The sequence below is a fragment of the Halichoerus grypus genome, chromosome 11 (genome assembly GCF_964656455.1).
Source record: "Halichoerus grypus chromosome 11, mHalGry1.hap1.1, whole genome shotgun sequence".
In the NCBI taxonomy this organism is placed as follows: Eukaryota; Metazoa; Chordata; class Mammalia; order Carnivora; family Phocidae; genus Halichoerus; species Halichoerus grypus.
The window spans coordinates 14,579,016-14,597,752 of record NC_135722.1 but is presented as its reverse complement, the minus strand read 5'-3'; the positions used below and the strand labels follow the sequence as shown (position 1 = coordinate 14,597,752).

Sequence of the window (18,737 nt, the reverse complement as noted above, 5' to 3'; positions counted from 1 at the left end):
TCTGCCCCCTAGCCCTGCAGGGGGCTGCTGAGCTGAGAACTGGCCACCAGAGGAAGCAGCTAAACCCGGCTAAGACACCTGAGCAGAGTCACGTAGCAGTGAGGGAAAAACCAAGGCTCCCCTTGCCCCTCACAGGCGGGTCCAGAGAGGGGATGTGACTCAGGGTGTGACTTGGACAGGGCCTGCAGCCCCGGGCTCTGAGCTCTTGGCCAGCAGTGCCTTGGGTTGGGTAGAACTCGGACAGAAGCAACCCTAGGACCAGGCTTCCTGGAATTGTCTTTTTCTATGCCATGGGGAAACCTCTGGCACTCCCTAGGACAAGAAAGACCATCCGCTTATTTTTTTCTTTTCTTTTTTTGAGAGAGAGCAGTGCAGGGGCAGTGGGGGAGGGGAGGAGAATCTTAAGCAGGCTCCACACCCAGCGTGGAGCCCCATGCAGGGCTCGATCTCATGACCCTCAGATCCTGACCTGAGCCAAAATCAAGAGTCCGATGCTTAACCGACTGAGCCACCCAGGCGCCCCAAGACCATCCACATTCTGTTAGGGCACCTCTGAGACCCGTTGGCTTCCTCTTCCCAAAAGTAAACTGATGACTGGATTTAGGCTCCCATGGGGGAAGGAAGAGCAGAGGAGGGCCCTGTTTCCCAGTATCTTGTGCTGGACAGGACTGCCCTCTCCTACTGGGAAACAGGTGTGGAAGGGCCGTGGGCTTCTTACGCACTGGAACCCCAAGGCAGCCTGGGGCAGCTCCATTCCAGGCCTTATGGGCCCAGAGCCACACTGAAGTTCAGCTCCGCCCCGCGTCCAGGCTGCTGTGAGCATAGGTCAGCAGGACAAAGAGCGTACAGAGCACGGGGGAGCAGGCGGGAGAGCCTTGGGTGTCAGCTCTGCTGCTAATACACCCCCTCCGTCACTGCCCCTTGCTTTCCTCACTGGAAGAACTTGTGCGGTGGGGGAAGACGGAGGTTTCTTCTAGTGTCTTGTGGATTTAGGATTCCCCTCTCACCCGGGAGACAGAATACCTGCCTCAGTTTGCTCGGAAGGTCAAGTGTCTTTCCCTGGGCTTTTTGTGAAAACAAACACATCGGACAAGAAGAGCCGGCTCTCTGACTGCAGTCGTCTTTTATTGCCCTTACCCTGTGGGAACACGCGGCAGGCCAGAAAGGCCTGTCCCCAGCCACCATCTCCTGAGCCCACCAACTTTCTGCCCCAAAGTCCTGAGAGCTTCCAGGGGGAGCTCAGGTGGTTCGGTCTGTGCGAGCCCCAGGCCTGCTCGTCTTCACGGCCCTGCCATCCTGACGCTCCCCCAGCCCAGCCCCCGGATACACACTTGAGCACACACATCCAACAGCAGGAAGGCGGCCTGTGCAGCGTCCTTCCAGGCTCCCGGGACACGGGCCGGCATCCTGCAGCGCCTGTAACACGGGTTCCCTTGTGAATGCACTTGACTGAAACCCTGGGAAGAGGCGCCTGCACCTCTGTTTCCTGATGGCTGCCCCCGAACCGAGGACCAGGGCTCGGCCTCTGACTCGGGCCGGGGGCGTCGGGATGGCTTGGAGGACATACCTGGCCGTCTCCGGGGAGCCAGCTGGGTCACTGAGGCACTGCAGGGGAGAAGGAGGCCATGCCACACGTGTGTTCCCTCTCCCAGCACCTTGCACGTCCTCCCCCCGCCAGCCTCCTGGGAGGCCGAGGGGGCAGCTGTGGCAGCGGAGCCCAGAAACCAATGCCCACGTTGGACACGACAGGGTCATTGCTCTTTCAGCCAGAGCAGCTGCGTGGGCCAGGCCAGCAGGGTCCCAGCTGGTTCCCTGCCTTCTCCACCACCCCGGACCCTGGTCCCGTGGGCTCCTCACCTCGTACTTCTAGGCGGCACTCACACTGTGCCTCGCCTTGTAAGTTGGTGGCCCTACAGACGTAGATGCCCCCGTCAAAGGGGCAGGGCTTTCTAATCTCCAGGGTCAACACTCCCTGCTTGCTGAACATGCGGAAGCGGGCATCTTGCCTCAGGTCCAGGCCGTTCTTGAACCAGGAAATCTTGGGCTATACGTCAGGTAACGGGAGGAAGGGAGACCATCTCAGGTTGACAGGAGACCTCGCGGGAACCTGTTTCTATTCTAGGGGCTCGCACTGGAGTCCACACGATACCCAAGCAGGGAATGAACAGGGAGCCGATGGAGACTGCCAAGGCCCTCTTCAGGCAGAGGCGCCCGGCCCTGAGCCCCGTGGGACAGAACGCAGGGAAAGGCTGGGGAGAGGACCGCTGGTGGTTGGAGCCTCTGAACCCTGCCTCCTGAGTCGGCCTGGCCCGGGACCCCAAGCTCTGTACCTTGGGGCTACCCCGGACAGCACAGCAGAGGGTAGCATTGTAGCCGGCGATGACTGAGCGGCTCACCAGGGGGCGGGTGAAGCTCGGGGCCTCAGAGAAGTCCAGGGCCTTATAGCTGGGGGGCTCATACGTGATGCCTGTTGGTGATAGGACTTTGTACCAAGAGTGTCACCCCACACTCGGCCCCCTCCCTGCTCCCACCGCCTCCCTGCCCCGGCTCCTGCTGGGGGTGGGAGTAAAGGTACAGCACCTGGTTTGGGGATAAACACAGGCTCCTTGGTGGTGGCGGCTTTGTCACTGGGTCCCACCATGTTATGGCTGAAGACCCGGAAGTAGTAGCCATTACCAATGATGAGCTCTGACACCACGCAGTGAGTACGGCGGTAATGCTCCAAGACGGTGAACCACTCCTGGGGGTGTGGAGGAAAGGGGGGCTCTCTGGGGGCTGGCCCTACTATCTGCCAGGGACCTCTTCTGGGTACCCCTGGTGTCTGCACCCCAACTGTGGAGGGAACCAGGTCAGAGAGGGAGGATGAGCAGCAGACCCATTCTAACGACTGAGGCGGGAGCTGGGGCCAGGTCTGCCTGGCCCTAAGGAGGGTATATATGGGGGGCCCAGGACCCCAGGCTCACCATGGTCTTCTTGTCAGCTTTCTGTACCGTGTACCCCCAGATCTCTGTGTTGCCATCATCTTGGGGTGGCTTCCACTCCAGAGCCACGTTGAAACCCCATGCTTCAATGACCCGAATATCCTGGGGAGGGCTTGGCTTGTCTGCAGGAGAGAGCCCAGCTGGAACACACCTCCTGACCTGGCCCGCCACCTTCTGTGGGGGCTCCGGGCATCCCAGAGGAGGGGCCCCAGCACCACGCACCAACGATCTGCAGGACCAGCGTGGCCTTGTCCTCCATGTTCTCAATTCGCAGCATCACCTGGTAGGTGCCAGAGTGGGCCCGGCGAGCAGCCCGGATGAACAGGATGGTGTCTGTGGGGCTGTTGCGGATGCTCACCTCCTCACCTGCCAGGGGCTGCCCCTCTTTGGTCCAGGTCACCTGAGGCCGGGGCTTGCCCTGTGGGGAGGGACAGCTCACCCCCGAGCCTGGCACGACTGGGTGGCATTTCAGGGTCTGGTCAGCCCCGAGACACATCTCCCTGCTAGGCATAGATGACACGTGGTGGGGGGACAGCGAGGGTGGCTGGCCCTACCTGGAAAGGAATGAGGAGGTTCACGGGCTCCCCAACCTTTCTCTGGATGGTCTGGCGCAGGTGCCTGGGCAACTGGAGCCGTGGCCGCTCTGTGGGTGCCAAGTGGGCGGCTCAGCAAGGGGAAAGCTCCGCCCCGAGGAGCGCCACAGCTCCTCCCCTCCGGAGGCGGAGCCAGAAGGCTGCAGCTAAGGAAAACGCCCCTCCTTTAGCTCCCCCAGCCCCAGTCCCGGCCCCAGATCATCTACAAAATCCCTGCTTCCACCTCAGCCTCACCACACCGCTCTGAGAGGCAGGGATCAGAGAGGGTGAGCAACGGGTTCGAGGTCACACAGCTAGCAAGTCACAGGCCAGGATGCAAATGTAGGGTTTTGGTCTCTACCCTATCCCTCAGGCTATTTCCACCGGTCTGCTGCCTCTTTCCAATCTTTACATAATTGATCCTCTGCTGGGAATAGAAGAATGGGAAGTGGATCCCAGATGGGCCAATCTGACGCTGAGTCATGAGCACAGGGACAATACCTGTGGAACTGAGAGGCTCATAGAACAGAGCTCAAAGACAATGGTGTAATGACCTCCACGTTCCCTGTCCCAGAACCCTGTCCCGGAAAAACTCAGGGAGCCCTCTCCAAATATTTGCCCTGGGCCTGGGGCACGAATAAAGCCTCCGACCCTCCTCTCCCTGCACAGCGTTCGGTCCCTTTTCCCAGCAGGGGCTCCCTGGATGTGCCCCCTTCCACTGACCCCAAGGACCAGGGCACCTGTGGCAGGTCTGCCCTGTGACTGCACAGGGCCACTCACGCAGTATCTCCTGCACCGTCACGGGCTCCTTGGTGGTGACGGGGGCTCCAGGCCCTGCCATGTTGTGGGCGCGCACACGGAAGAGCAGCCGGGCCCCGGTGGGCAGGTCCTTCACCAGCATCGAGGTGCGCTCTGTCAGCCCCTGCAGGGCGGCCACCCACTCCGAGCCTGGCGGGGGGAAGCCCACGGGAAGCGTCAGCCTCAACAGCCCACCCCGCTGAGCACCCTCCCGGGGCTGTCTGGGGCCCAGCGGGGTGACAGGTGCCTGGCCCGGAGGCTGGTTCAGAGGAGGGTGCTGGCGGGGAGGCCCAGGGCCGGGGCACTCACAGCCCTCCCGGCAGCACTCCACGCTGTAGCCGTCCAGGCCTCCGGCTCCCACGCGCTCTGGCGGCCGCCACTTGAGGGAGACGGTGGTGGCGGACACATCCTCCACCGCCAGGTGGGTGGGCTCACTCGGGGGGCCTAGGCAGAGGGCGAGTCAGAGAGGGGTCTGGGTGGGCTCCCTCGGGGGGCCTGGGCAGAGGGCGAGTCAGAGAGGGGTCTGGGTGGGCTCCCTCGGGGGGCCTGGGCAGAGGGCGAGTCAGAGAGGGGTCCGGGTGGGCTCCCTCGGGGGGCCTGGGCAGAGGGCGAGTCAGAGAGGGGTCCGGGTGGGCTCCCTCGGGGGGCCTGGGCAGAGGGCGAGTCAGAGAGGGGTCCGGGTGGGCTCCCTCGGGGGGCCTGGGCAGAGGGCGAGTCAGAGAGGGGTCCGGGTGGGCTCCCTCGGGGGGCCTGGGCAGAGGGCGAGTCAGAGAGGGGTCCGGGTGGGCTCCCTCGGGGGGCCTGGGCAGAGGGCGAGTCAGAGAGGGGTCCGGGTGGGCTCCCTCGGGGGGCCTGGGCAGAGGGCGAGTCAGAGAGGGGTCCGGGTGGGCTCCCTCGGGGGCCTGGGCAGAGGGCGAGTCAGAGAGGGGTCCGGGTGGGCCGGCACCACCCAGAAAACCGAAGGGCTGTGACCCGGACCCTCGACCGGCCACTGGTCACACAGGGACACTTTCCCCGTTGTCTGGCTTCCAAGCTCTGTCAGAAATATTTCAGCTCTGTGAAAAGGCATGTCTCTAGATAGGCTTAAAAACAAACGAACAGCAACAGCAACACAGAAGAGAGCTCTGAATAGGAAAAGATACCCCAAAGAACGCAAACGTGCTTACAAAGAGCCACTTCCGTCCAACAACGGAGGAAATGCTATAAATGGAGCATTTAAGGAAAAACCGGCCTAAAACAGGGAGTCTCCTGGCGCTGTATGGTTAGACGAGCTAAGAGTTCAGCAAACTGGGAGTCAGTCCCTAAAGAGAGAGGCCTGGAGCCTTCTCCCCACGGCACCCCCCTCCTTGCTGCAAGCTGTGCCCCCTCCTAGGGCCAGAAGGGGGCGCCTGCCTCTGCCCCCGACAGCTGCCCCACCCCCTGTCGTGTCCTGGTAGGAACAGCTGTGCTCAAGAGCCTGGCACACCCTCAGCGTCTGTTCCTCCCTCTCGACCCCCGTGACCCCAGATGGTCCTCCCCGGGGTGATGGAGCCGACTCTGCAAACTCCATCTCCGAGTCCAGTCCAGGGTCCTTTCCACAGACCCAAGCCCCTTGGACCCCCCAGGCAGCCAGTGCCCTCACTCTGTCCCATATATGACAAACCCTGGTTGAAGGGAACGGGGAAGAGGGGACCACTAACATTTATTGAGCACCTGCTGTGTGCCATCCTAACAGCAGTTCCATAGAGTAGATATTGTCATCATCCCCATTTTAAAGATGTGGAAAGTGAGGCCCGAGAGGCACCAACAGTCAGAGTGGTGTGAGTCTCGGTTCCACCCCTACCAGCTAGGTGACGTTGCGCAAGTCATTTAACTTCTGGGAACCCCCTTCCTTCATCTGTGAAATGAAGAGGACTGTCCCCTGCTGAGGCTTAAAGGGGACCATGATGTAAATGCCTAGTGTGGTGGCCACCCACAGCGCAGCCGCGGACCGGGGGGCGAGGGGCAGTGCCAGGCCAGGCAGCCTCACCGATCGGCATGAAGGGCTGGGAGGCAGGGCTGGGCCTGGACATGCCGATGGTGTTGACTGCGTAGACCCGCATCTCATACACCACGCCCTCGATCATGCGCCGGGCCTCGTGGCTCAGCTCCCGCAGCAGGTCAAAGTTCAGCCGCATCCACCGGTAGCTCTTCTTCTTCTTGCGCTCCAGGATGTAGCCTGATGGAGGGGAGGCAGGAGCTCCAGCCTGGGGCCCAGACACCCCCACACCCCGGCCCTTGGGCTCTATCCCCGTGCCCTCCACTCACCCAGGACCGGCTGGCCACCGTCATAGGCAGGTGGTTCCCACTGCACCGTGCAGGAGTCCTCACCCACATTGCTGATCTTGGGGGCTGCCGGGGCATCTGGCACATCTGGGGCGGGGGGTGGACCCACATCAGCCCTGCCCGGGCCCAGGGCCAATGCTGCTAGTTCTCTCACTACCCCAACCAACAGCTAGAGCCTGCCTCCACCACCCCATGGACATTTCTAGAATGCGGCTCTGATCAAGTCACCAGCCTGTGATCAACGCTTTATGGTTCCCCACTGCCCATATTCACCCTAATCCCAATCCTCTCCACGGAGCTGAGAGCACGCCCTGTGATGTTTGTCAAACGACTAAACGAGTGAACGGATGGGCCCTCCCTGGTTGCCCCTCTGTCTTCCCTCTTGGCCCTGGGCCAGCCAGCCTCACCGATGACCTTGACTGTGAGGTTGACCTGGTCCTCGCCCACAGGGTTCTTCACCGTGACAATGTAGACACCCTCATCTTCCTTCTCTGCCCCCTCAACAGTGAAGATGCTACGGTCCTTGGTGGTCTCCACGCGGACCCGGCCCTCGGTCTCACACAGCAGCTGGGGGGGAGGGGAGCTTGGGGAGAAGGGCCCCAGTCGGACCCCACCGGCTTCGACAGCCTCTGCGGTGGCCCGAGGTAGGATCAGAGCTCAGAGCAGGGTCCGGGGAGCAGACGCAGCCTGAGTGGAGACCTCTCATGTGAGCGCCTAGTCCCAAAACCTTGATTTCGTGCCTGCGGGGGGCAAAGCACTGGGGCGAGGGTCTTGGGCTCTAGCTCTAGCTCTGTCGTGGAACTTCTCTCTCTGTGCCTCAGTTTTCTCATCTGCTGAATGGGAATCACATGACCTTACAGAGCTGGGGATCCTGAAAGTTCTCAGGTGGGTGGAGGAGCCGATGGTGCCCGGAAAAGCTGACTTGAGTGGTGCCCAGGCAGCTGGTCGTGCAGGGAACCCCACTCCCTGGTGGGGAAGCTGGGAGCCAGGGAACAGCCCCGTCAGGAGGGCGTCCTAGCGATGTTAAGGGGACTTTGCCCGACTGAGGTACGGGCGTCCCACGGCGACCGTGCCCGGGGCAGGAGCACAGCTAGCCAGATGTGGCGCCTTCACGGAGACCTCACTGAAGGGTGGAGACCGTGTAGGCAGAAGAGGACGGAAGGCCAACGAGCTCGAGCCCACCGTCAGCCGCACTCACCTTCCTGTCAAACACCCACTCGTCACTGGCACCTGCAGCCCCCGGGGCATCGGGGGCTGGCCCTGCCGGGACCTTGTTTTTCTGGGAACAGAGCAGGAGGGAAGTGGGGGGGGGATACAGGGGTTGACTCAGCCCAGAGAGAATCCCTGCCCAGGGGCGCCTCTGTCCCCCCTTTGCCCCACCCCCACTCTGCTGCCCACCTCACCCACCCCCCTGGCCCCTGAGCGTCAGTGACAGGCTATAGGTTGTACCCCCACGTGGGTCGGGGACGGGCAGTCCCACGCGCCCATTTGACAGATGGGGACGTGGAGGAGGGAGTACCTGTGTGATGGTCTTCTGCCAAATCACAGTGGGCGCAGGGTCCCCGGAGATGGGGACATCCAGGCGTAGCTTGTTCCCAGCCACAACCACAATGGTGTCCGGCTTGCGGCCCGGGCAGTCCAGGTGGATCTTGGGAGGTTCTGGGCGGGGATGGCGTAGGTCAGAGAAAGGCCCATGACAGAGGGGGAGACTGGAAGGAGCACGTGTCCCTGGTTGTTTTTAAATCACTCTGAGGCATAATTTACACATAATAAAATGCCAACATTTGAGCACACAGCTTGACGAGTTTTGGCAAATGTGTACACGGGAGCAACCAGCCCTCCATCAAGACCTAGAACGTTTCCAGGGTGCCTGGGTGGCTCAGTCGTTAAGCATCTGCCTTCGGCTCAGGTCATGATCCCAGGGTCCTGGGATCGAGCCCCGCATCGGGCTCCCTGCTCAGTGGGAAGCCTGTTTCTCCCTCTCCCTCTCCCCCTGCTTGTGATCCTGCTCTCGCTGTGTCTCTCTCTGTCAAATAAATAAATAAAACCTTAAAAAATTAAAAAAAAAAAAAAAAAAAAAAAAAGACCTAGAACGTTTCCATTCCCCCCTCCCCCCAGGAAGTTCCCTGGGAGGTCTGTAACGCTAGGTCGCCTAAGCATTTCTCACACTGTGTTTAGAGGGAACACCAATGTCCCGCCAGAAAAAAGAAGAAGGACGTTTCCATGGTCAAATCAAGTAGGAAACCCTGGATTAAAACACAGTTTAGCACATTTCTTTACCACGGGATTTTCTAGAGCCTTTGACATGCTAATACAGTTTCTGAATCAGCAAGAGGTGGAGCAAGGTTCAGTGCTTCCCAAACTTACTTCACCATGGAACCCCTTTTAAAATGGAGTGGCCTAGGCAGTGAACTTAGTTTGGAAAGCACTGACCTAGAGCATGCCTCAGCCTGGACTATTCTCCTGAAGTTAGGACTCTAGAATGCCTGATAGATGTTTAATCTACAAGCAGCAGGGGTACTTCTAAAAGCAGAAAAGATTTGGGGCACCTGGGTGGCTCAGTCCACTGAGCATCCGGACTCCTGCTTTCGGTTCATGATCTCATGGTTGTGAGATGGAGCCCTGAGTCGGGCTCTGGGCAGGGTGTGGAGCCTGCTTAAGATTCTCTCTCTCCCTCACCCTCTGCCCCTCCCCACTCTAAAAACAAATAATTAAAAAAAAATAAAGGCAGAAAAGATTTAATAATGAAGTCTCACATCTTCTCATCTCATCTTTCCTGCCCGCCATGGAGGAGGACCTATCAGGATTCCCACTTTAGAGATGAGGAAACTGAGGTTTCTAGAGATTATAACTGGCCCATAGTTGTGAGTGGTAGAGCTGGGGCTGGGTCTTGGGGTCCCCACTCCAGGTTCCTTGCTCTTCCTTCTGCTTGGGACTGGAGGGGGACATGGGTGGAGGGGGGCACAGGGACGTGGTCCCAACACTCACCCTGCCTGGGCACGAAGTCGATCTTGACCTCTGCAAAAGAAGGATGAGCAAGTGGCACGGGGCAGGGGGGCGAAGGCAGAGCCCAGCAACGGGGCCCCCACCCCGGCCGGGTGCCAGCTCACCCATGAGATGGAGCTTGGCCGACAGGTTGCAGGCAAAGCCCTCGGGCACAAAGCTGTAGTCAGCCTCGTCCGCAGGCGTGACGTCGTCAATGGTCAGTTTGTGGACCCTGCAGAAAAGTGGTGGCTCAGGGGACCCCCCTGGGCCACCCACCCCCCAGCAGCCTTACCATAGTCAGGGCTCCAAGGGCCCTTGCCCCACCCCTAGCTCAGTGGTGGTCTGGTATTTTAAATGCTTTCTTTCTCTATTTTTGACTTTCCAGTCCCTCACTTGTTTTCAGAGGTAGACAATCTACAAGTGCCCCTTGGCTGGGCCCTTGGAGACTGAGCAGGGGCTGGTCTCACTAATCTCTGTGACCTTGGGCCCAGCACGGGCCAGCCCAGATGCTCGAGGCATGAGTAAGAGAGTGGGAGACAGTTAGGGCCCCTGGCCAGAGCTGGCCTCCGGGTGGCCTCCTGCCCTGCCCTGGTCATGAGCTGGGGGCCGGGGGCCGGGGGGCTCCCAGCCTGTCTGTCTCTCTCACTGCTTCTCTTATCTCTGTCCTCGGCCTCTGCAGGACTCCCTTCTGTATGCTTCCGTCTCTCTGTCTCTGTCTCTCTCTCTTTGTCTATCTCAGTTTCTGTCCTGTGTCTGTCTCTCTTTCTGTCCATCTCTGTCTCTCTGTCTCTATCTCTCTCTTTCTATGTCTCTGTTTTTCCCTGTCTCTATGTGTCTCTATCTCAGTCTCTGTCTCTGTCTGTCTGCTTTTCTGTTTCTGCCTCTGTCTCTCTGCCTGTCTCCGTCTCAGAGTCTCCCCCCCATCTGCCTGCCCCCCTCTGCGATGGGGCTGAGCCCTGCACACTCACCGCCCAATGTGGGACACCTTTATGCGGCTGTCGGGCACCAGCTCCTTCCCGTTCTTCAGCCACACGCCCCGCACGTTCTCGTCGGACACCTCACACTTGAACACCGCCTGGTCCTTCGCGCCCACCGTCAGGTCCGCGATGCTCTGGTACACCTCTAGCTTTTTCTCTGGGGGGCGGGGCAGAGCCAGTGAGCCGGGGAGGGTGTGTGTGGGCGTGGGCGTGAATCCCTGTGGCGATCACGTGGGCACGTGAAAACACGTGTGCATGCGTGAGTGTGATGCGTGTGTGCAGACGGTGGTACAGGGCACACAAGGAATCTCTAGGGTGGGGGGGACACTAACCAGGCCCATCTGACCCCCCAGTGCTCTCTGAGGTCGCCACCTCAGCAGCTGCCGTCTACAGATGAGAAAGGTAAGGCTCAGTGTGTCAGAGTGAGTGTCCCAAGGTCACGCAGCCTTCCAGCCTGGGCGGGCCTGGTTCCCGTGCACGGCCGGGGGTGGCGCTGGGGCTGAGCGGCCTCACCCTGCACGATGAGCTCGGCCAGCGCCTGGCCCCCACTGGTGCGCAGCGCATAGTGCCCGGCGTCCTCCAGCGTCGCCTCATTGATGATCAGGTGGTGTCTCTGGCCGTCCTTCTTGAACCGGTATTTGAAGGTCTCCTCCCTGGTCAGCTCCACCCCATCCTTCAGCCTGGCCAGTGGGCGGGCAGCAAGTGCTGTGGCCTCCTTCGGGGAGGCCCACGGTGTGCACCCCCAGCCCTGCCCACGCCCCCATGCCCCCGGCACTCACCATTTGACCTGGGCCCCCTCCTCGGACACTTCACACTCAAACTCCACGCGCTGTCCCACCATCACCAGCTGGTCTTCCAGGGGCCGAGTGATCAGCACGGGGGGCTCTGTCACGTAGGCAGAACGAGACGGCCCGGTCGTCTGCAGCCCTGCCCCCCAGGGCCGCAGGCTCCCAGGGTCCCGGGGCCAGGCCCACCTTTGACGAAGAGCTCCGTGCTGCACTTCTCACCGCCCACCACGCACTGGTAGGCCGCGTCGTCCGCCAGTGAGCACTGGCTGATGGTCAGTGTGCGCTTGGCACCAATGGACTCGAAGATGTACCTGCGCCCCGGGCCACGGGAGAGTGGGGGGAAAGCCATCACTCACCTCCTGGGCCCCGGGTGCCCTGCCCAACCCCCTGTTGGGACCCCGTGCCCCTGCCCCAAGCCTTCCCCCCAGGAGCCGGGCCTTACTTGCTGTGGAGTAGAAGGGGCCACGGGAACGTCCCGATGAGAGGAAGCGAGACGAAGGGAAAAAGAGCAAGAATAGAGGCAGAAACAGGAAGATGGGAAATCAGACCCAGAGAGAGGAAAATGGGGAGAGACAGGCAGGAACCGGGCAGAGATAGAGAACATGGGCGGCGAGAGGCAGGGAGAGCAGGCTAGGGAGCCTCCAGGGCCCCCCCGGAGCTCCCGGGCCTGCTCCCACCCCCCCAACCCCACCGTACCTGCCGCTCATCTGGATCTCTTGCCCATTCTTAAGCCACTTGACCTCGGCGTCGGGGTCGGCCAGCTCCACGGTCAGCCGGATCTTGTGGCCCTTGCTCACCTGGTAGGCCGGCTCCAGCTTCTTCTGAAAGGCTGAGCACCGCGGTCATTGCCCCCCACCACTCCGCCGCCCCTGCTCCCCCAGAAGGCGCACACCCACCGTGGTGGCCAGTGGCTGTGCCAGAGAGCCCTGGCCTCCCCCCCCCGCCTCCCCCCCCCCCGCCCCCCGTTCTCTCTCCAGGTCTCTGCTGTGTGTCTCTGGGCTAAGCTGGACTGTCCCCCGCCCCCCACCCCAGCCCGTGTGTGCGAACGAGCGTGCCCCGTCCTCTTGCACGGCAGGCGCCAGCTCACCTGTGCTCTTCTTCTCATCCCGCTTCATGCCCTTGAGCCTCTTGAGCATGCCGCGCAGGTCGGTGATGCCGTGCTGGAAGGCGATGCGCTCGTACTCGGACGGGGATGCCTGCCGCAGGATCTCCCACACGTCCTCCTCAGCTGGCGCCTCCAGCCTCGGGTCCCTGCGTCCGCAGTCGGGCCGAGAGGCCTCAAGGGATACCCCGTGGACCCCTCCCTCCCCTGGGGCCCAGGACCAAGGAGCTGCCCCGCCCCTCTGCCCCTTCCCCTCTGGTGGCGCAGCATGAGCTGGCACTGGACTTAAGGTTCAGCACGGGGTGTCCCGGGGAAGGGGGGGTGACAGGGGTGCGGGCTTCATCGGGCACTCACCTCCGGAAACTGCTGCTCCGCAGGGCAGAAAGGCAGTGGACCATTAGAGGCGTGGGCCCCCTGCCCACACGGACCTGGGGCCACAGCCCATGGGCCCTCGTGTCCCCACACACACACCCCTGCCCCTCCATTTACACTGCACCGCACACATTGCCTTGTTTGCCCCTCCTGAGCTCTGGCAGGTGGCTATCGGGAGAACCCGAAGCTCAGAGCCCTGGTCAGTGGGGATCCACACCCAGGACCGTCTGACTCCCAGCCCCGGCCGGCACCCTGCTTCCCCAAAGCCCCCGCCTGATGCTTACTCTCTGGGCCGCAGCAGCATCCGCCATAACGCAGGGTCCGGGAGAGAGAGGGAGAGGACACAGAGTCAGTTGGAGGGACTGCAGGAGCAATTCCCAGCCTCCCTGGGTCCCCGGAGCCTACTGAGGTAAGCTCTCGTAGACTCAGGTGTCGGGGACCGTGGGTGACCCCGTGAGGATGTGAGTTCACAGGATACAATGTCTGCAGAGCCCTCTGCGCTTCCCAACACCAGGACTGGCCCACCCAGCTGACAGACTAGGAAACCGGCTCCGAGAGTTCAGTAACCGGCTCCCGGCCGCACAGTCAGAAAACCGCATTGCCGGGATTTGAACCGGGGCCTCCCCATCTGCCTCAGGAGCTGCTACCCAGGGGCTCACCTCTTCTTCAGCAGTGAGCTGAAGTCCAGAGTTCCAGCATCCTCATGGCTGTCACTGTGGACAGGGACCCCCAGTAAGGCTGCAGTGGAGCCAACTGGAATGGGTTTGGGGTGGGGGTGGGGGTGGGGAGAGGAAGGGACACTGGCTGGATGGGGGCTCCCTATCCATCTGACCCCCCGGGGTGTGTGTACCGGACAGGTAGGGGCTGGGAGAGGGGTACCTGACCCGCCGACCACTTCCAGCCAGGCTCCTGTGGGGGTTAGAACAAGTTCCTCACCTGCCCAGGGGATCTTGCTGTCCCCCATCCTTATCAACTTCATCTCTGTCCCCCACATCCCCCCACCACATCACTCCCAGCCCTGACCCTGAGGGGCCTCAGACTCCAGCGCTGGCCTCCCCCAGGCCCTGAGGAGAGAGAATCACTCACGTGCGGCGGAATGCTGATCGGAGGTCCAGGTCTCCGGGACCAACGGTCTCTGGGTGCAGAGAGGGAGGTGAGACAGGGAAGGGGCTCCAAGGGATCCCAGAAGCCCAGCCCTGGGATCTCTGAGTAGCACAGACCTGCCCATCCATGACCCGTGAGAGTGGGTGTCTACCCCGGGACCCCACATTCTGAGGCTTTCTGGGGTTGATGGGGCAGTTGATGGTCCCCGGTCCCTTAGAGGTGGCTGATCTCCCACTCAGCTCTGGGCTCACCCTTCACCTGTCCACCTGTGCCAGGAGCCTGGGACACCATGATGACTGAGACCCCAGGTGAGAGCTGGACGTGGCTGTCAGACCCCACCCCAACCCTGGAAGCCTCCATGGGTTTCTTTCATGGGCCTGTATGAGCTGCACTGAGCAGGACCAGGTACCCTCCTTCGTGTTGGGACATGGGGGCAGACATGGGGGACAGGACCCAAGGGGACTCCGAGCCCAGGACAGACGCCAGGCTCCCCTCACCGTGGACAGTGAGAGTGAAGTTGCAGCTGTCAAATTTGTCCTTGGTGGACACCTCACAGCGGTAGCCGCCCGCAGAGGTAGCCTGGGCATCTGTAATGTGCAACTCGAACAGGTAGACCTGTGGAGGTGAGGTGTCAAGGGAGACCAGGGACCAGAAGAGGAGGCCCTTCACTCCTAAAGGAGGCTGGGAGTGGCTAATGGCCACCAACCTTCTCAGCCCTCCGGGTTTAGTTATCCCATAGGATTTTGTGTAAACAGGAAAAGGAGCCCCTTTTCAAGACACATGACTGCCATCTGCTGGCACAGGGTGGTGATAAAATATAAATCTGTGATGCCTACAAGGCAAACGACATTCACTTAAGATGAGGCACTTTTGTGCAGTGCACAACCCACGCAACTGAACATGTTGGCCGTGCCCTGCCAGAGGCCCATTTGCCTGGGCCAGGACTGTGGAAGAGTGGGAGGTGGAGCAGAAGCTGGGAGTCAAAGCACAGGTTCGAGGCCTGGCTCTGAGAGACCTCAGACCAGCAAAAACAACCTCTCAAGCTTTGGTATCTTCATCTGTATAATGAAGGGCCGCTTGGGCTCTGATACACATCTATCCAGGGGCTTTACATCCTCATTGGCTGATGCCCCCCCCCCGCAGTTTTATTACGCCCCCTTGAGATGATCATGCCCTGCAAGCCCCCAGGTCCCATAGGTCCCCTGGGCCTCCCCGTCCTCCCCGTGTACGCCTGGCCACCCAACCTGCTTTCCAGCCTCCCCAGGCTTCTTCCTTGCACCTCCTGTGTGCCCTCAGTCTCAGGGTGACCCCCAGGCCTCCCCGTGCCCTCCGCCCGCCCCGCGCCCCGAGGCTCCTCGGCCCGCAGGCCCCACCTTGCTGGTCCGGTCGTAGCTGCTGTGCAGCCGCAGGTGCTGGCCCACTTTGCTGCTCAGATCCACCCACTTGCCTTTGAACCACTTGACCGTGGGCGGCTTCAGGAGGCTGGCTCCAGCCACACGTGCAGAGAAGGTGATGCTGCCACCTACAGAGAGGGGCGCCAGGCTGGGCTTGGGGGGCGCCCTGCTGCCCGGTTCCCCACCCCACCCCCGGGTACTGCAGCCCGCACTCACCTGTGGTCACCTCGCCGTCCTGTGGCCTCACCACAAAGAGGCCGATGGGGTCATCAGGGGCACCCAAGCCATCAGGGACTGCTGAGCTTGACCCTGTGAGCGGAGGCCTTTGAGACCCGCCCTGGGTCACCCCATCCACTGGCCCTGGCCCTCCCTGCACCACCCCTCTCACCTTCAGGACTCGGGGAGCCTCCTTTCTCCTCAGTGGCTGAGGCCAGGGCTTCGCCGGGGGCCCCAGGAGCCTCAGCAGGGGCAGGAGCAGGGCTCGGCACAGGCTCTGCCTTCACTGGAAGGGGCAGGGGCAGGGGTGGGGGAGCAGCTTCTCACCAGAGAGCGCTCCTCTTGTCCCTGGTCCCCCTCCGTCTCTGCGGGCTGATTAAATCAGCAGTGTGCGTCTCGCCTTCTCCCCCTCGCAAACTGTGTGCCCACGTCCTGGCGGGTCTGCCCCAGCAGCTCTGAGCTCCGTCCCTCCTCTCCTTCCCCAGGCTGGGCTGGGGCTCCCTCCACACCCCCAGTAACCAGGGCTTCCCCGCCAGCACACAGCCGCCAAGTCCCCATCTGTGAGCGGGTGTCCAGAGGCCACTGTGCCTTAGTCATCCCTGAATTTCCCCTACTTCCACCAAGGCTGGAACAGGCCAGGGAGGCACATGGGGACCTTCAGAGAGGTCTTGCTGCAGAAAAGAGGAGAAGGGCGTTCCTGGCAGATGGCACAGCCAAAATAGAAAAGCACTTCCTGTACCCTGGGCGATGGGGACGTGGCAGCGCTGCCCCCAGAAGCTCAAACCTCAGGGAAGGCTGACCAGGGTCTTACCGGCTTCTACGACCTTGAGGTCAAACTTGACCTTGGAGGAGCCAGCGATGACTGCGTAGGGCCCCTGGTCGGCAGGGCCCACGTCCCTCACTGTCAGAGTGTGCCTCGTGCCCTCGGCTGCCAGGCCGTACTTGTCCCCGGCACGGAGGTCGCTGCCCCCGCGCAGCCAGTGCACCTTTACTCCCGACCGCTCTGTCTCGGCCTCGAACACGGCAGGGCTTCCGGCGGCCACCTCCGCCGACCTCGGCTTCTTGCTGAAGGCTGAGACTGAGACAGGCCCGTGGAGGCTGAGGAGCCCCTGGCTTTCCCATGCAGCCCGCCCCCGCACCCCCTCTTCCTAACTCCGGCGATAAGCACTTTAGTGCGTCACCTCGTTTAATGCTCCAGTGGCTCTGTGAAGCAGACACGATTATTATGCCCATTTCTCAGATGAGGACACTGAGGTTCAGAGAGGTTAAGTGACTTATCTAAGATCACACAGCCAGGAGGCAGGAGAGCCAGGGCTGTGTTCCTAACCTCCACACAAGAATTTTGCTAGGTGTGTGCCTGGAAACCCCACCCTCCCTGCCGGGAGAAGCCCAGCCCCCTCTCTCCCCCACCATCCGGGGCCCTTAGCAAGGGGCAGGTACTCTGCCTACTTGAATGTGGCTAAATTTGTTCTCCAAGGGCCTCAGGCTGAGAATCAGCAACTGAGATAAAGCTGGCCTGGGAGGGGCTGGGGGCTGGGGGGCTGGATCCCTGCCCTGCCCGACCTTGGTAAGAGCACAGGCCAGGACAAGGTCCCTGGGCTGTGACTTTCTCTGCCCTTGGCCCAGGATCAGGGGCCTCTTAACCACCCTCTCCTAGAACAGACGGACTGCATTACCTCAACATGGGAGTCACGCCTGGTGTGGGGGCCACGGGGGTGCAGGCTCATAAAGCAGAGAATCTCACAGCTGGAGAGAACCAACCCAGTACCTCCTTGTACAGATAGGGAAACTGAGGCCGGGAGAGGGCAAGGGCCTGCTCAAGAGCATTCAGCAAGCCGGGCTCAAGTATAGATTCAACTTGGGCTCCTGCCTGTGGCGGCCTTTTCCCAAAAGGCCAGCCCGGACCTCATCTTGCTACAGAAGAGATGGGATGGGGACAGGGAAGGGGTCCTCTGGTTTGCCCTCACTCTACCAGAAGGATGGGAAGGAGAAACTGAGAATCAGAAAAAGACCCGGAAGACAGCCCCCACTCTCAGGAACTCACTCTGAGGCCTACGTCCCAATAGCAGCTGCCCCAGCCCTCCTTGCCCCACACCCAGCCCCAACCCCAGGCCTGGAGCTACCTGGCTTCTTCCCTGGCTCAGGCATCTTGAGAGAGGTCACACCAGGAACTGAGCAGACACAGGCCACCCAAAGAGGATCTGAGCAGGACCCGTCCCCCCACACTATATAAGGGGCCCACCCCCTCCTCAGGATTTCTTATCTGCCTCCTGCCCAGCCACCTGCTAAATATAGACAAATTCCAGAGAGCGAGGCTCTCCAGGGAGATGGCAGGGCCGCATTGTTCCCTGCTAGCTTCCGTCCCTTCCCCCCTCCAGCCCAATATGATAGCTTCTGCCCCCCCAACCCTTGGTGAGCCACAGGGGTACCCCACGGCCTGTCTGTATGTCCATCTGACAGGGAAATGGTGTGATGGATTGGTACACGCACAGATCCTGGGGCCAGGCCGCCCTGAGTCCTAGCACTGCCCCTTCCTTAACCTCAGTGCCTTAGTTCCCTCATCCGTAAAGTGGGGTGATGATAGCAGCTCCCACTGTGTAGGATTGTTCTGTGAGTGAAGCGGGTTTATAAATGAAAATGCTAGAAAGTGCTGGATGACAATGCCTCTCCCACTGGGGCTCACAGGGCCCTGGGCTGGCCGCATGCTGCAGAGTCCTGGGTGGGCTCAGTCCAGGGCCAGGTGGGCAGAGGGCAATACTGAGCTCTGGCACCACCCAAGGGGAAGGGCTGGGTGGGCCTGCAGGTGAGGGCATGGGGGTAAATCTCTAAATACACCCCAAAGTGGAAGTCAGAGGCAGAGCTGGCTCTTGCCAAAGTCACGAGGATTCACACGAAAACTACTGCCAGAATATTCTGTACCCACCCCCCTCACACACTCTTCCTCTATGAACTTTTGCTTCTCCCCTCCCCCCTCCTTCCTCCCCCCCCCCCCCCCCCCGGCCATCGCATCAGGGGCATTGGTGGCTGCACAGAAAGAAGCAAATTTCGTGTGACCCTCTCCAAGCAAGATCCAGTATCAGGAACAGTCATTCGCCCCTCATGGTCCGGCCGGGGCGGGGGGTGGGGGGAGGAATTCTCTACAGA

General features: G+C 61.2%; 1 protein-coding gene across 1 annotated transcript; it reads right to left on the bottom strand.

The window, feature by feature from the left end:
• Positions 1-1,098: 1,098 nt before the first annotated feature.
• On the bottom strand, positions 1,099-17,773 carry MYBPC3 (myosin binding protein C3). The gene is made up of 33 exons (XM_078058027.1): positions 17,717-17,773; positions 16,405-16,671; positions 15,766-15,879; positions 15,594-15,686; positions 15,357-15,505; positions 14,481-14,598; positions 13,966-14,014; positions 13,759-13,788; positions 13,539-13,592; positions 12,862-12,876; positions 12,493-12,656; positions 12,102-12,234; positions 11,592-11,716; positions 11,397-11,502; positions 11,131-11,297; positions 10,609-10,774; positions 9,766-9,872; positions 9,644-9,673; positions 8,175-8,314; positions 7,854-7,934; positions 7,063-7,222; positions 6,638-6,742; positions 6,360-6,548; positions 4,661-4,795; positions 4,334-4,501; positions 3,536-3,624; positions 3,204-3,399; positions 2,964-3,103; positions 2,581-2,740; positions 2,331-2,467; positions 1,858-2,044; positions 1,568-1,605; positions 1,099-1,416 (listed from the first exon to the last, which is right to left on the bottom strand). Exons 1-32 carry the CDS (start codon positions 17,739-17,741, stop codon positions 1,595-1,597), a joined length of 3,810 nt encoding a protein of 1,269 aa, XP_077914153.1. The 5' UTR covers positions 17,742-17,773; the 3' UTR covers positions 1,099-1,416; positions 1,568-1,594.
• Positions 17,774-18,737: the final 964 nt, after the last annotated feature.

Bases quoted from the DNA above. Each gene is read 5' to 3' on its own strand.
- MYBPC3 (XM_078058027.1), bottom strand. From the start codon at position 17,741: ATGCCTGAGCCAGGGAAGAAGCCAG. The intron at 11,503-11,591 runs GTGGGCCTGGCC...CCTACGTGACAG, and splicing joins CACGGAGCTCTTCGTCAAAG to AGCCCCCCGTGCTGATCACT. The intron at 3,104-3,203 runs GTGCGTGGTGCT...TCTCTCCTGCAG, and splicing joins GCTGGTCCTGCAGATCGTTG to ACAAGCCAAGCCCTCCCCAG.